The sequence below is a fragment of the Callithrix jacchus genome, chromosome 12, assembly GCF_049354715.1.
Source record: "Callithrix jacchus isolate 240 chromosome 12, calJac240_pri, whole genome shotgun sequence".
Classification (NCBI taxonomy): domain Eukaryota; kingdom Metazoa; phylum Chordata; class Mammalia; order Primates; family Cebidae; genus Callithrix; species Callithrix jacchus.
The window spans coordinates 39,297,119-39,314,013 of NC_133513.1; the positions used below are offsets into that span (position 1 = coordinate 39,297,119).

At 41.6% G+C, this 16,895-nt stretch overlaps 1 protein-coding gene across 8 annotated transcripts in view; it reads left to right on the plus strand.

Annotated features, from left to right (window-relative positions):
- ERCC6 (ERCC excision repair 6, chromatin remodeling factor) overlaps positions 1-16,895 on the plus strand; it is a 104,514-nt gene that overhangs the window by 4,697 nt on the left and 82,922 nt on the right. For 4 of the 8 annotated variants that reach the window (XM_078345342.1, XM_009009555.5, XM_035267682.3 and 1 more), the window contains 4 exons: positions 923-1,358; positions 3,071-3,191; positions 5,724-5,835; positions 9,233-9,968. In XM_078345342.1, coding sequence (XP_078201468.1) covers positions 937-1,358; positions 3,071-3,191; positions 5,724-5,835; positions 9,233-9,968 — 1,391 coding nt within the window. In that variant the 5' untranslated portion in view covers positions 923-936. The remainder of the gene's footprint in view (positions 1-922; positions 1,359-3,070; positions 3,192-5,723; positions 5,836-9,232; positions 9,969-16,895) is intronic. The other 4 variants (XM_017978911.4, XM_009009557.5, XM_035267683.3 and 1 more) reach the window with 1 other exon arrangement.

Consider the following 16,895-nt stretch of genomic DNA (forward strand, 5'->3'; position numbering starts at 1 on the left):
GTGATCTGCCCATCTCAGCCTCCCAAAGTGTTGGATTACAGATGTGAGCCACCGTGCCTGGCCTATTTTGAGAATATTTTAATTAATCTTTAAAAAAAACTTTATTTTACAAGATCTTGCTCTGTTGCCCAGGCTGGAGTGCAGTTGTGCTATCGTTGCTTACTGCAGGCTCCATCTCCCAGGCTCAAGCGATCCTCCTGTCTTAGCCCTATAAGTAGCTGAGACTATAGGTGCACACAACCATGCCTGCTTAATTTTTTAAATTTTTAGTAGAGACAAGGTCTTACTATGTATCCCAGGCTGGTCTTGAACTGAGCTTGCTGTGTTTCTTTCCCTGGCTGGTCTCTGTCCTCCTGCTTTGGCTTTCCAGAGTGCCCGGATTATAGGAGTGAGCCACTGTACTTGGCCTAATTAGTCTTCTGAGATTCTGATTTGTTCAAAGTTCCTACTTACGGGATAGGTGTTCTGCCTAGGAGTTTCTAGTCTCATATTCATACAGATGCTCTTTCCTAACATCACTGCTTCCTATGCATTACAGTTGATCTTGCCATTATAATATAAATCATTTGTGTCATAATGAAATGAAGATGCTGACTTGGAAAACAGCAGCCATATGACCCAGCTCTTTTGAAGAATATTCCATGGCCATCCCCCCAGGATTTTGGTGACTGGCTTTCTTAGCTAGCTGCCTAATTGATACTGCATTTCTTTCTTTGGTTAGTTTTTCTTATTATCAGAACTCAAGAAACGACATCATTTGTGCCTTTTTAGTAAATTAATACTTAGAAACCTGAATTTGTATAATTGGAAGATTATTACTTGATCTTTTTATAAATCAGTCTGCTCTAATTATGCAGTATTTAAGAACCACAGTGAATCCTACATGACAAAATGGCTTATAGATTTCATTTTTTCCTTTTAGTTAGTCTGTAGAGAATGCCAAATGAGGGAATCCCCCACTCAAGTCAAACTCAGGAGCAAGACTGTTTACAGAGTCAGCCTGTCAGTAATAATGAAGAAATGGCAATCAAGCAAGAAAGTAGTGGTGATGGGGAGATGGAGGAATACCTGCGCTCTCATTCCGTGGGTGATGGGCTGTTCACCTCTGCTGAGGGGTGTGCATCAGCAGCTCCAAGGAGAGCGCCAGCCTTGCTGCACATCGACCGACATCAGATCCAGGCGGTGGAGCCTAGTGCCCAGGCCCTTGAGCTGCAGGGTTTGGGTGTGGATGTCTATGACCAGGACGTGCTGGAACAGGGTGTGCTTCAGCAGGTGGACAACGCTATCCATGAGGCCAGCTGTGCCTCCCAACTCGCTGATGCGGAGAAGGAGTATCGGTTGGTCCTGGATGACCTCATGTGAGTGCGGCCTGTCTTCTCCCTTTCAAAGTTGTGGTTAAACATGATAGAGATATTCAGGTAATGGGAAGCTCTAGTATTCCAGAAGTTTAGGAGGTGTGTTAAACCTTTTATTTGGAGGACAGAGTCAATAAGGGCAGTCCTCATCCTTGTCTTTGAGCCCCAGTCCTTCCCCTCAGGAGCAGCATTGTACATGGTAAGAGTCTCCATCCAGCTCATGAAAGCCAGTTTCATCCATAATGTCCAGGAGAGAAGGGCTGTTCACCAGCATGTGCACAAAGTGATCTCAGGAGAAGTGCACCTAAAATTCTGGTGTTTCCTACTTGAGATACCAGGAATACATTCTGCCCCCTTCACATTTTTCTCTGTGCAGTAGTTTCTTTGTAGCTTGCTGTCCCCAAACTTAGTATTCAGTCCTTTGGAGAGTTTTCAGATTTGCATTTCTAGAAATAGCGAGAAAGACTCCCTGATATTCCTTTCTTCCATCCTAGTTTTTACTCTAGGAATGGAGATTTCATTTGTGTTTTAGAGAGGGGAAAGACTTGAGCTCTTCTGAGCATAGCACATTAGTGGGGAAAAAGGGGAGGCTATGGACCTGAGCCAGGGTGGGAGGTGAAGACAGGAGAGGGAAGCGGGAGGGTTGAGCTCACTTATTATTGCTGCTTGACCCCTGTTGAGCAGTGTTCTGGGCAGTGTCAGGTAAGCAAGAAAGAAGGTGAGTGCTGAATTGGATGGAGGATGGAGCAGTGTCACAGAGGATAGCTGGGGAGGGTGGAGTGTAGAGCCCGTGGCTGAGACTGTCACGAATGTGGCTGTTGGTACTTCAAAGACATGTTTTCTGCTAACCATTCCCTGGTGTGTTCTTTGGCCTCCTCAGTAGCAGGTGCTTGTTGTAGTTATAGTCTGAGTGTTGAGGACATCAGTTCTTTATAATGACACTTTTACATATGATCTTGGAAATGTGTCCTCTTTCTACAGAGGTGACCAAGGAGAGTTGTGGAGTCTCCATATAGAGTGATGCTAGATGGCTGGTGGCATGTGGTGCCTCAGCCAGAAATACGCATTGTTTATCCTGTAATCCACAGAGGTTATAAATAGGAAATTATTTATAAGCGTCAAGGAGATTGAATTTGTGTTTTGAAAATTGGAAGCTACGATTCTGTGGTGTCTATTTTAGGAGTAATTTATTTTAAATGGATTTGTTTTCTTTGCACCACAAAGCTTAATGTTATAGTAAGTGAATCTTCCATATATGTAAAAGAAAAATACTGTCACAGATGTGTGATTTATATAAGAAAATGTTTAAGCATTTTTAGAATGCTTCCAAACTTTAGAAGCCTTCCATAACAGGCTTAAAAACCCGTGTATGCATTTTTTCATGTAAAAGGACAACTTACTGCATATTGTTCTAGCGTAGTGTCTTGAATAAAGTAGGTACTTAAATAATGCTTGTAGAATGAATGAATCAGTTTATAAACGGGACTGAGCTGATTTAAATCAGCTAGATAGAAGAAGACACTAGCAGTCATCTTAAAACTCTAATGATCCCTCAAGTTTTATTTGTGGCCAATAAAGATAATGTACTCTGATTTCGTTTCTTCTATCTTTTAGTTAATAAGAAGCAAAAGGGGCATGTTTTTAGCATTTTTCTCTTATAGTATGCTATAAAAATATTATCAGAGTGGAAAATAGAAATTTATCTTATTTTTCAGGTCATGTACGATATCCCTAAGGCAAATCAATAAAATTATTGAACAACTTAGCCCTCAAGCTGCCACCAGCAGAGACATCAACAGGAAACTAGATTCCGTAAAACGACAGAAGTATAATAAGGTGATTCAGAATAACGTATTCAATATTTCATTTTTTAAAAAGTCATCATGTAGGCCCACTTAAGAATTTAGGAGGTATTTAAAAAAGTACTTATAAGATGTGAAGCAAATACTTATAATTACAGTAGAAAAATTTGGGGCTCCTTTGTATGTTTAATCTTTCTGCTGTTTCCCTTTAACGTCCCATTCTGTCACATTTAAAAACACACACATAAATAGACACACGCATCCATCCATACACACATCCATATGTATACAATTGCTCCTTGATTTACAACAGGGTTACATCCCAACAAACCTATCATGAATTGAAAATAGTCGAAAATGCATTTAATACTCTGAGAAACCTGTCTTAAAGTCAAAATATTGTAAGTCAAACCATATTTAAATCCAGAGGCTCCTCAGCTTACGGTGGGAATATGCCCTGACATATGCCTTTATGATGGGTTCATCATAAAGTTGAGAAATCATAAGTCAGAGACCATGATAAGTCAGGGACCATCTGTATATTTGAGAAAAGTTCCTTTTTGGCATTGCTTGCCTCACTCGGGTGCACTTCCCTAGTCTTCCTGCATCACCATTTCTTTGGCCCAGCTTAGGGTCACACTGGCCTCTCGCTCTGTCTCCTAGTCTTGTGTGAATTCTTTTTTCTGCTTAGCCCTTGCTGTCTCTGATTGTCTCCACTCTGTTTCCTGGCAGTGGAACTGTTGACCCTCACATACTTCTGCTCATTGTGGCGGGAGCCTGACCCTTTCTCCCTCCTTGGGCGTTATAGTCAGCACCCCACCACACTGGGACTGTACTTAGGTTCAGAGAACTTAAGGGTAGGGAATATTTGTTACTTAGAATATTATTTTTATGAGGTTTGAAACCTTTTTTTAACAATTTATGTACAGCTTTGTGAGGTTTGAAACATTTTTTAGGATTTATGTACTTCTTTGTTTTTTTTTTTTTTTTTTTTTCCGAGACGGAGTTTCTCTCTTGTTACCCAGGCTGGAGTGCAATGGCGCGATCTCAGCTCACCGCAACCTCCGCCTCCTGGATTCAGGCAATTCCCCTGCCTCAGCCTCCTGAGTAGCTGGGATTACAGGCACGCACCACCATGCCCAGCTAATTTTTTGTATTTTTAGTAGAGACGGGGTTTCACCATGTTGACCAGGATGGTCTCGATCTCTTGACCTCGTGATCCAACCGCCTCGGCCTCCCAAAGTACTGGGATTACAGGCTTGAGCCACCGCGCCCGGCCTGTACCTCTTTGTTAAAATACATTACAATAGATAGGAAAGAGTAGTGACCATTTCATTTTTGCCATCCCAAATGACTAACAGATGTCCTTGTGCTTACAGTTGATTCACTGCATTGAGTAGAGTCCTTGCATCTTTTCTTTAAGCTCTCCAGGAGTAGGGATGTTCATAGACTCAGTTCATGTGGCCCTTATACTTCCCACTCACCAGTCTGTTGTCTGCACCACCTCATCTTTTCTCACTTGCTTCCAGAATAGCAGTCCAAAGGTCAAAGCTAACAGTTGCTCAAGGCAGGTGGGTTCCTCCCAAATCAGAAAGGAGACGTCTGGTCCCTTGTGGGAGCATGTGAAATCGATGTGCAGAGACCTTCTTGGGTTTTTGGGGGCTGGAATTTTAAGGGTATAGAGGACCAAACTTGAGAGCACGTCAGGTCCTAGTCTAACTTAATTATGCATTCTTACCTTTCTTCAGCAGCTCTTTGATGGTTAGAGGTAGACTATTCAGAGGGAAAATGCTTTAAACAGGATGTTGCTGAGAGAAAGACTGAGAAAAAACAAATTGCAAGTCATTGCAGTGTGGTATTTATTTTCAGGGTTTCCCCTTGCCCCACACTGATATTTAAAGTTGAAACATTCTTGACCTTGGGAAGATGAACCAGGTACCCCAGGCCCAGTTCATTGGGGAGGCCCAGGAAGGGCACATATCAGAGTTCTGGTGATGTGGAAGGAAACGAGACAAAGAGGAGTCAGGATGAAGAGACATGGCAAAATATATTTTTCTCTTAAAGCTTTTTGATAGGGTAGAATACTAAAAGTACAGTCATAAATATGGTAGGTTATCAAAGCGGAATGACTTTTTCGACTGAACATTTGTGTTTTTATTTCTTATCTTACAGCTTATTGACTTCCATAGCCCATTGGCTCCTAACGTGAGAAACGCAGAGTAGTTTAGGGATTTTCCCAGTGTATAATGGGGAAACCGAGTAGAAGTCCTCCACCTTTCAGGTCAGTGCCCATGTATTTAAGGGCTTGGACACATAGAAGGCTGTCTGCCGCCCTCAGGAGAGCATGCCTGTCTGCTGGGAACGCTCAAGGCCCTTTGCTGCTAGACAAGTGGTAGTTGCTCATATAGGGCTCTCTAGTAATAATAATGTATGGAATTTTTATATAATGTACATTTTATTTGTATTTTCCTTTGGATTAAAGTTTAAAATTTCGTAATGCTGTCTTTTGTATTTAACAATAAATCGCTTCATTGCTGTTTTTTGTATTTGATATTTACCACTCAAGGAACAACAGCTAAAAAAGATCACTGCAAAACAAAAACGTCTTCAGGCCATCCTTGGAGGAGCGGAGGTGAAAGTTGAATTAGATCATGCCAGTCTGGAGGAGGAGGATGCAGGTGAGGATGCTGGGAACAGTTTCTCTGTGTTCTTGAATAGATGCCTGATATCTGTAGTCAGTGGACCGTGTCCCTTTAGTCTTTGCCTGGGTTTTGAGAAAAACACACTTCTTTGCCTCAGTGTCAAAACAGATTTAGGGAAATTCTGTTCTCTACATCTGCAGAGCCAACTCCCATTCGAAGAGAATGAAAGTAAATTTTAACTCAGCTCACTGGAGGCTGCTGGTACACATTTATTTTTACATTTAATACACTGGAAATCTTAAATGTTCTTATATTGTTAATTTGATAAAGACAAGTAACATCATGATTACTTTACATGTTGGAAGCCCAACATCATCAATTCGCATTTATAGAATGGTTCTCGCATATCTTTTAGGAGTGTTTTTGGCAAGCTTTCCAAACATCAGTTCTGTTGTTTAAGAAAAGACATCTTTTTCAGGTTATACTATGGCCAGTATTTCATTTGGCCATTACTGTCTTGGATGGTTATCTTTTGGAAAACCTTTTGGGAAAATTCGTAAGCTCTGGAACTAAATTATCTTTGCAGTCATTTGTGTGTGTGTGTGTGTGTGTGTTTGTGTGTTTGTGTATGTATGTAAATAGAAGTTGTTGGTGGCTGTTTGGTCATTGACTACTTGAAATATAGATTAAAGCTGTTTAGGATTAAATTTTCTAAGCAACTATTTTCTACCAGCTTTAGAAGTTTATTCAGTAAGATGAGAATTGTTACAAAGAATTAATTGAGGCAATAGAAAAAATATCAGAAAAATACGTTTTTTTTTTTTCTTTTTTTATTGAGATGGAGTTTCATTCTTGTTGCCCAAGCTGAAGTGCAATGGCACTATCTCGGCTCACTGATTCAAGCAATTTATCTGCCTCAGCCTCCCAAGTAGCTGAGAATACAGGTGTGTACCACCACCCCTGGCTAATTTTTTGTATTTTTAGTAGAAACGGGGTTTCACCATGTTAGCCAGGCTGGTTGGTCTCAAACTCCTGAGCTTAGGTGATCTGCTTGCCTTGGCCTCCCAAAGTGCTGGGATTACAGGCATGAGCCACTGCTCCAGGCCCAAAAATACGTGGTTTTAAAATTCAGGCTCTCAGAATTCATTAAGCCTATGACCAGTTCTTTTGACTGCTGTGTACTGTGTTTCTCATTGGTAACAGATATTTGTTCCTGTCTGGCTGTTACTGTCTTTCATCTCCTACTGTGACTTTGGTAGTAGGGTTAATAGTTACATTGTCTAGGGTTAATAGCTACCTCCTCAAATCCAAGAGCCCCTTTTTATCGTTGGTCACTCTGCCTGTCTATAGCAGCTGACACTTCTGTTCCTTCTGAGATCCCTGCTTCTCTCCTGGTTTTCTTTTTGGGCCGCTGACTACTTCTGCATAGTTATTTCTGGCCTTATCTTAGATGTTGATGTTTCTCAGGATTTCTCTGAGCCCTCTTGTTGTTCTGCTGCCTCTCCTTGAATAATATTATCTATTTCTGTGGCTTTTGTAGCCACCTAGGTTCTTCTAGTATCTTATACAGATCTGTAGATGTCTGGTTTTGCCTTTTTTTGAGCTCCTAGTTCCTATTATATCTCTCTGTCTGGACACCAGCCAACACTTGAGAATTGAGGCAAAATACTCAGTGAAGGAAAAGATTTGTTAAATGGACTTTAGATAAAACCAAGAACTTCTGTTCATCAGAAGATAGCATTTAGAGAGTGAAAAGGCAAGATACTGAGCTGGAGAAGATATTTGCCATACATGTGTGAATCAAAGGACTGAAATCTAGAATGTATAAAGAACTCCTAGAAATCATTTTAAAAAATAGACAAAGAAGGGCAAAAGACTTGAACACTTTCTACACAAAAGAGGCTGTCCAAAAGATAAATTCATGAAAGGTACTTCTTTTGTTAGTCATCAGGGAAATGTAAATTATAGCCACAATGTGGTACCAGTATACATCTACCAGCATAGCTAATGTGGAATGGCAAGAACATGCACTAGTTGGAACTTTGGAAGGTAACACTTTGGAAAACTGACAGTGTCTACTAAAGCTTAGCATACCCAGAGAATTATTTATTTGTCTATACATGTTACCAAAAGATCAGAATATTCATAATAACATTATTTGTAGTGGCCAAAACCTGGAAGCCACTCAAATGTGCATTAACAGTGACAGTTAACAAACCACAGCTACATTCAACAGTGACTATGCAGGCCAAAAGCATTATGTTATGTGAAGGAAGGTGGACACAACACAGACATTTCCACTTACATAGCATTCAGAGACAGGCACAACTTGTCTATATGTTAGGAGTCAGGTCCATCATTATCTTGGGGGTGGGTATAGAGGCTGGGAGGTGGCCTGAAGGGCTCATCTGGTGGTGCTAGTAATTTCTTTTACTTGATATGGGTGCTAGTTTATGAGTATACTTTTTTTTCTGAATATTCACTGGGCTCTACACTTTAATAATTTGTGCACTTTCAGATGTATATTTTATTTCGGTGCAAGTTTAATGAAAAACTAGGTATCATTGGCCTAAAGAATCGTACATTTTAGAATATGGATTCCTTTCTATTAAGCCTTAGGTCTTTTGGTATTTTGGTTATGTGGTAACTTTGCTGGAGATGAATTTCAACTAATGAAAGAGGGATTCTTTCTGGGTGACTTTACACTTAACGGCGTAACTTCCAATTTTAGTTCATATCTTCAAGTCAGTTAACTTCACATATCTGGTGCTGCTGTCCAATAGACCTTTTTCGCAGTGATGAAAATGTTCTCTGTATTGTCCATTTTAGTAGCCATTAGTCACGTGTAGCTCTTGAGCACTTGAAAAAGGGCAAGTGCAGCTATGGAACTGAATTTTTAACTTAATGTAATTTAAATTTAAATAGCTACAGGCGACTGGTAACTGCCATGCTGGGCAACGTAGAACTGACATTTATGTTTTTCCTATTTAGGCATGGTCCCTCAGATGCCTGTTTTCGGTTTTACTGTCTCTTGAATTTAAGTCCATCTGAGTGTTGGTTTTAGCAATGATGTGGGAACTTTGGAGCTTCCTTCCTCATGGGCTATTCCTCAGCTGATAAGGAAACACAGCTAAACTTGTTTATTTATAACTCTATGGAGTAATAAGCCTATTCTTGGATGGCAGAGAATACAGTGAAATATTTTGGAGGAAAGTTACCGAGAAGTTATATTTTTGAATGGGAATATATTAAATATAGCATGATGCTATAATACATTTTATTCTGTCCTTCATGTGTAACATGCTTTAGTACATAGATTTTTTTTTTTTATATGAGTTGTAGGGGCCTAGTATTTCTTGAAAGAGTGAGCATTTCTTTTGTACTCTGGGAAAGTTTCATGCTAGTGTGAAACACGTTGCTATTGTTCTTTCAGAGCCGGGGCCATCCAGTCTCGGCAGCATGCTCATGCCTGTCCAGGAGACTGCCTGGGAAGAGCTCATTCGCACTGGCCAGATGACACCTTTTGGTACCCAGATCCCTCAGAAACAGGAGAAAAAGCCCAGAAAAATCATGCTCAATGAAGCATCAGGCTTTGAAAAGTATTTGGCAGATCAAGCAAAACTGTCTTTTGAAAGGAAGAAGCAAGCTTGTAATAAAAGAGCAGCTAGAAAAGCTCCAGCTCCAGTCATTTCTCCGGCCCCAATGCAAAATGAAAACAAACCAAACAAGAAAACCAAACTTCTATTGAAAAAAGAGGAGCGTTTGAAAAAGCACATCAAGAAACTCCAGAAGAGGGCTCTGCAGTTCCAGGGGAAGGTGGGATTGCCAAAGACAAGGAGACCTTGGGAGTCAGACATGAGGCCACAGGCAGAGGGAGACTCAGAGGGTGAAGAGTCTGAGTACTTCCCCACAGAGGAGGAGGAAGATGATGAGGTGGAGGGGGTGGAGGCAGACCTGTCTGGAGATGGTACTGACTATGAACTGAAGTCTCTGCCCAAGGGCCGGAAATGGCAGAAGAAAGTCCCAGTGCAGGAGATTGATGATGACCTTTTCCTCAGTTCTGGAGAAGAAGCTGAAACTTCTGTAGGAGGAGGAGGAGGAGGAGGAGGGCGGAAAGTAGGGAGATATCGAGATGATGGAGATGAAGATTATTACAAGTGGCGGTTAAGGTCAGTCTGCAGGGATCATAAATACATTGTACTGTTTTCTTTATCTTAGGTGACAGGTTTATTACTGTGTAAACATTCTAGATGCAGCTTAATATATTAGATCCCTGAGTATGCAGAGGTTGGATTTCTTCTAGCCTTAACCTGCTGGAAGCAGTAGGGCCCCTAAGTCCTTAAAGGAGCTGTCCCCGCATGCATGTACTTCTAGGTCTTTTTTTTTTTTTTTTTTTGAGATAGAGTCTCCCTCTGTCTCCAGGCTGGAGTGCAGTGGCACAATCTCGGCTCACTGCAACCTCTGCCTCCTGGATTCAAGCGATTCTCCTACCTCAGCCTCCCGAGTAGCAGGGACTACTGGCTACTCGCCATCATGCCCAGCTAATGTTTTTGTATTTTTAGTAGAAATGGGGTTTCACCATGTTGGCCAGGATAGTCTCGATTCCTTGACCTTGTGGTCTGCCTGCCTCAACCTCCCAAAGTGCTGTGATTATAGGCGTGAGCCACTGCACCTAGCATACTTCTAGTTCTTTAGTTGGATTTGGAGGCAAGTCTAAGATGAAAAACTTAAGGGAAAGAAAAAGAACTATTGTTCTTTCAGAGCCAGGGCCATCCAGTCTCGGCAGCATGCTCATGCCTGTCCCGGAGGCTGCCTGGGAAGAGCTCATTTGCACTGGCCAGATGACACCTTTGTCAAGAGGCATGCAGAGGGCTGAGTGTGAGCTGTGTCTCCTTCATATCAGCCTTCACTCTGGAATAAGTGTCAGGAAAAAGAAAAGGGTGAATTATGTCATGCATACTGGATAGGGGTTTCTGTTTTCCCTTTTGAAGCAGGAAAGTAACTTTGGAGAACCCTTTTCCAAAAAAGAGCTGAAACTTAAGCTTTGACATAAAAAGAATAAGCTTACTTTTGTAAATCCTTCCTTTGCCTTGAGGAAATAGTCATCTGCATAATTATAAATGGCCATCATGTGAAAACTGTATTTCGTATGCACAGCATACCTTTCTTTTCATTGTTGTTTTTCTATGCTATAGGCTGACTTTGGCTTTTAGCTCCATGACTTTGTCAGTGTAAGTAACATAAAAGGGAAGGTGAACATGTGAAACATGAAGTCTGAATTGCATATTGCCACGCATTTTCTATGAGCCAGGAAAACTAATCTGTGCGTCGCAGGCCTCCCCACGGTGGCCCACTGAGCACGGTATACTGCCATGCATTTCAAGTCTGCATTAGCTCACTTAGCTCTAAGGAAGTCAAAGGGAAAAAGGAACCGTATTACTTTTAAAATACTTGACAGTGGGATGACTTTTTCCCAATCCTCAACAGTTTTCTCAAGGTGAGGAGACCTAGTTTGTTGTATTTATTGGCCTTCATGAGTGAAGGTTGACCTGGTGGTTTTCTTGTTACTTAGAACTGCTTGTTACCCCTGTCCAGACACTACACACATTCCATAACCTTTCCAAAATAGATGCATCAGAGTTCTTTTAAAGAATAATCCGAGGACCTGTGACTTAAATCCTGTTTAGAGCCGTGACATTCATGTTCTTGCAGCACCTTATGTAGTAATGCACAGTAGAGGAGTGGCTTGTATTTCATTCCTCAGTGCAGCTTTCGTTTCTGTATGTGTTTGTTACCTGTAAAGATGTTGGAGGGATTTTGCCTAGTACTCTTGAACAGTGAACAGTGTCCGACTTTTTCTTAAGTACTGCAAAGAATTAATAAAACTGTAAATCTCAACATATTGATTATAAATGGAGCAATATATATTCTTCCAGTTAAATTGGGTCAATATTAAATATGTTTTAAATATATTATATTTTGATCAAGAGCAATTTATTTTGATTGAATTTTAAATGTGGGTTTGGTTTAATTTCATGGCAATAAGTTTTTCTTAATAATGTTAAGATTGTAAAACAATTTATTATTTCCAGGGCCATATTATAAGCCAATATTTTGTTAAAGCTACAGAAAAATCTCAAATGAATTTTAGAAATATCAATAACTCTTAATTGCCACCAAAATACGATAGCTCTTAACATTTTATAGCTACAGTTATTAAGGTTGTCAAACCGCAGATATCCACATTGAAATATTTGTATTACATCTCCTTTGGTGCTATTTGGATTGGGGGATGTTGAAAGAAAGTAAAATGCTTAGGATTGAGAAGGAGCATATTAGAACTGCCATCTCTCCGTATTTTGTTACTCATTGCTGATATTCGTAGACTGATTGAAATGGTAATACTATTCCCTTGAGAGACAAAAAGACCTTTAGGGTTGCTTGTCTTAGCAGTGGTTTGAGATGGATGATTAGAATAAAGTCATGTAGTTTACAACATAGAAAATGTGTTTTCTTTTAGTGATTAGAATTTAGGAATACTTCCCAGGGTAGGTACTGAATTTACTTGAAACTTAAAAAAGGTTTTGCTGAACTTAACACCTTTTACTGAGGTTATAGCCTATTAATTATAATGCTCTTTTCAACTCTGGGAAGTGAGAGTGGGTGACTTCTGGATGTCTCATCCTCTTTATTCTCTCAGCTTGAGAGCCACTGGCCTTTCACTGGTACTAGGTTTACACTAACCAGGTACCTTTGTTTTAGCTGATACTTACTAGGAATTTCCAGCCAGGCCCTTTCCATAGCTTCTTTCAGGAACTGGACAGTCACACTTTGGATCCTGCTTTCTTTGATTTGGCTCAAGCCCTCAGGTCAGTCTTTGAATTTTTAACCATTTTTCAAACTGTATATTCCCACTTCCCACATGTTTCTGCTGCCTTCTCTGCACTGAACTGTATCTGGAGGCTGGCTCCTCAGTGGATTCCCTGGTTTTCATACCCTTTCACATCATACGGGATGAATGAGCCACTGCTTAGAAGTAAATGTTCTGTCGGTTCTTATTCATGTCAGTAGTATACAGGTCTTATAAAATATCCATTATTTTTTCATTTAAATTTTGTGCTAACATGGTTTCCATTTGGTTATGGCTTTTGGTTGTGAGGTCTAGTGCTTTCTTAAAATATACTACCACTTTGCACATTATGGGCCTGGGAGCTCCAGGTACCAAATAAAGATTTAATAGAACTAACACACTTGCAGTGTTTGATATGTGTTCCTGGTGAGCACCTACATGCTACTTGCCCAGGCTAGGCTGTGCAGCCAAGCAGCCCTGCATGGCTCAGGAGACCATACATTGTTTATGTACTTTTCCCCTTCAGGGTGACAAAGATCAGGGTGCTTGTCTCCAGTCCTTGTTACCTCTGTGTTGTTGATTCACCTCCCTGTTGACATACATGAGATCAGCCCCCATTGCTTTATCTTTGCTTCCATGTCGAGAATGCATATCTGCATTCTTGGACTGGCTTCAAGGGTTTCTGGCAAAAATGTGCAGTCTGTTAGTGGACATGGGCACAAATAGGACCTAACTAAGTGTGAAGGGAATAAGAATTCAGACTGAGGTATTTGGAAGAGACTGTGGAGGAAGTTCATCCACTACAGGGCCTTGTCTTGTTGGGTAGCTCAGATATATTAATATGGCCCTTATGATGCAAATTAACAACGTTATGTATTTGCCTCTAAGCTCTAGGTGCATCACTGAGAAGGGAAGGAATTTGCTTTGCTTTGGAGGCACATTATTTCCTCAGGGGTCTCATTTGGATTGCCTTGGAGATTGATGTGATGTCACAATGTACAGAGAGGCTGAGAACAGGGAGGGCAGGTGCGCTTCACTCTCCAGCCAGTTCTGATCTCTGGGGAGTGGTAGTCTATTCAGGGGGCTCCTAGGTTCTGTTTGGGTGGGCTGGGAAAGAGTGCTGTAATTCCTTAGTGATATCTGTAGTAGGCACGGTGGGGAACTAGCAACATTCATGCTGGGTATTTGCCAATCGACATAGTGAAACAAATGTCGGTGACTCTTGCCTCTTTGTCTGGTAATGTTCAGTACTGCTTGGTCAGGCTGTGGAGCATAGATGGTTTGCATCCTGAGTAAGAAGATGCACTCCCAGAGACTTTTTATCTCTTCTTGCTGGCAGAACTAGGGTTGGTATTTATCATTTGACTTAAACTCATTCCCCAAGCTCGTACTCTGTTTTCATCTGCCGGCAATTATTGTTTAAGTTGCTGCCCTCACAGACTGTACTTCCTTGGCAATGAGCACAGACTAGAGCAAAGCTTCCCCACCAACAGACTGATTATGTGGCATCACAGGGAGCCCCCAGTGGTGGAGATGCTGACTGAGGAAGTCTAGTGTGGGATCACCAGGCAGGACTTTCTAAAAATGTTTCCAAGTGGCTCTGATGCATTGTCAGATTTGGGAGCTAGGGATTGAAATAAGTCCATCCTACATACTTCTTTTCGGGGCTGCATCTTTTGGCTGATGCAGTTTGTATATCACTTCCTCAAACATCCTCTTTTATGTGCCCTACATAGTTGTATGTACACAGGGGAGGGCCTGGCAGGGAGCCTTAGTTAAATGCCATGTGTCATAGAGCATCTGGTTCTTGTAGGGTATGTGCATCAGTCACCTGGGGAGCACTTTCAGAAGGCAGGGGCCTGGGCTCAGCCTGGGGAGTCCGAGGCAGCAGGTGCAGGGCCGCAAGAGCTGGGTGCTGCACTTGTGTTTTGGCTGAGCTCTTGCTGACTCCGAGGGGATGTTGGTGACGTTCTTCATAGTCACAGGTCCTTGTTCAGTACGAACTATGTTCTCATTTAGGAGAGCTTTGAGGCTGTTGGAAAGCATTGTTGGTAAGGATGTTGAGGTTTGAGAATGTAATGCTTTTTTCTCTACTTCAGCCCACAGTTAGCAAATAATTGCCTTTGGGATAAATCCCCAACCTGTGCCCACCCCCATCAGGGAAACACAGTGGGGAGTTAAAAAATGGACTCTTCAGTTCTTAGTGCGTGAGTCTCTTCAGATGACCTGGTGCATTGGGCTAAGCTGCTGAGTGCACAGCCTGAGGTGGATTTGAGTTGGTTCCTCTGAATGGTTTGAAGCCTCCCTCCCCACTTTTCAACACTTCTGATGAGTCCCTATTTTTTATTGTAAAAATATGATAAGAAGAAAAAATAACTTCTGTATTTTGTTTTTATTTTCTACATGTCACTCCAGTCTTTGGTTCTGTGCATACATGTCTTTATGTAGTTATAATCATGGTCCCTCCAGTTAATTGGCTTGCCCACAGTCTTACCCTATGAAGTAGAGCTGAGGTTTGAAGTTGACTGGGCCCTGTATATTTATTTTCTTTCTTCCCTTTGTGGGATTGGGCAAAAGGTGCACTATTATAGGTATGACCACAGGGTGGTGCCAATAATCAACACATAGCTGCTCCCACCTTCATTGGACTGGAAACCAAACCAAAAACCTAAGCCTGTGAAATGGGAATTGGATGAGGATTCAGGGAGATGGCTCAGGAGTCTGGAAGGTCTGACAAATATGGGGTGGATGGGGATAGAATTTACCTCATGGTATGGTGTAACCTGAATCTGTAGTCTTGATGCCTGTTGATATAGCTGGGTTTTAATACATTTTTGATCCTAATGATTTTTCTTATGCCCTATTTTTTACCTTTCTCACATGAATAACTTTAAGTTGTAAAGGGCTGATAAAGATTCCATTCATTGTGTAAGTCTTACGGAATGTCTTCTAATAGTCTGAGATGTAATCTCCTGTGAAGATAATACTCTTGATTGTCCTCCTGCTGAACACTGGGCCGCTGCGGCCAGGGACCCGTTGGATCCTGGCTTTGGAGGGTTGGCTTGGGCACATGCACTGTTCTGAGGAGGGGGCTGTCAGCATTTCAGATGCTGAGGAGTCAAGCTAAGTAGGATGACTGTTGTGAAGAGAGTCTTGTGGATTTGGAACGTTGAGACCTAGAGGGCCTGAGCAAGGTTGGCATTGAGTGGGGGTAAGGGTGGAGTGGTCGGTACACAAGAACAGTGATGGCCGATGTGTTTGAATGCATACCACTTAGTGGTTCTTGTGGTTCCTGTTATACTGATTAATTTGTTTAATCCTTATAGTCACCCAGGAGATAGGACTTTGAGCCCAGAGAGATGAAGTCATTTGCTCAAGACAGCAGTCAGTGGAAGGGCTTGGAGAAGGCGAAGGGGTCTGAAGGTGGTTTGGGACACATGAGGCTGATCTAGCAGCTTGGTTTGCTGCAGCAGACTCGGACGAACATTGCTTCAGTGCCTGGTTTGTGCCTCCACTTGATGGGGGCCATTTCCACCACACTGTCCCATTCCTAGCCTGAAATGCTTCTAAAGGCAATGCCTTGAGAACCACCACTGTCCCAGCCTGTCTCCATTTTATTGTCTTCTGGGGACCTCTTCCTCTTCCTTTTGCCTAGCGCCTGTTTACACTGGGATTGTCCTGTCTGTCCTTCACTTGGATCCTGGTTTGCACTGGATGAGGATTCAGCAATTTTAGGTCGTGCTTCAGCAAAGGCCAATTCACATTATGTAGGTTGATTTGCTTGTACTTTTTGTTAAAAGCCTAAATTAAAAAAAAAAATCTGCCAAAATCTCAATTTAGTAAAAGTTTAAGATTTTTGTCCAGAAACCTAAATAGAATGATTTTAAGAATATTCTTATCATCTCTGAGAGTTCTTTTTTCTCAAGAAATAAGCCTGGCCAGGCACAGTGGCTCATACCTGTAATCCCAGCACTGTAGGAGGCCAAGGCAGGAGGATTGCTTGAACTCAAAAGTTCGAGACCAGCCTGGGCGACATGGTGAAACCCCACCTCTATAAGAAATAGAAAAACTTAGCTGAGTGTGGTGGTGTATGCCTATAGTCCCAGCTACCCAGGAGGCGAGACTGAGGCAGGCAGATCACTTGAGCCTGGGAGAAAAAAAAAAAAAAGAAGAAATAAGCCTATGTTGTTCTTTTTCTTTTAGGAATCTCTAAGTTGAAAGAAAAAGTTACACTCTCAAAACCCAT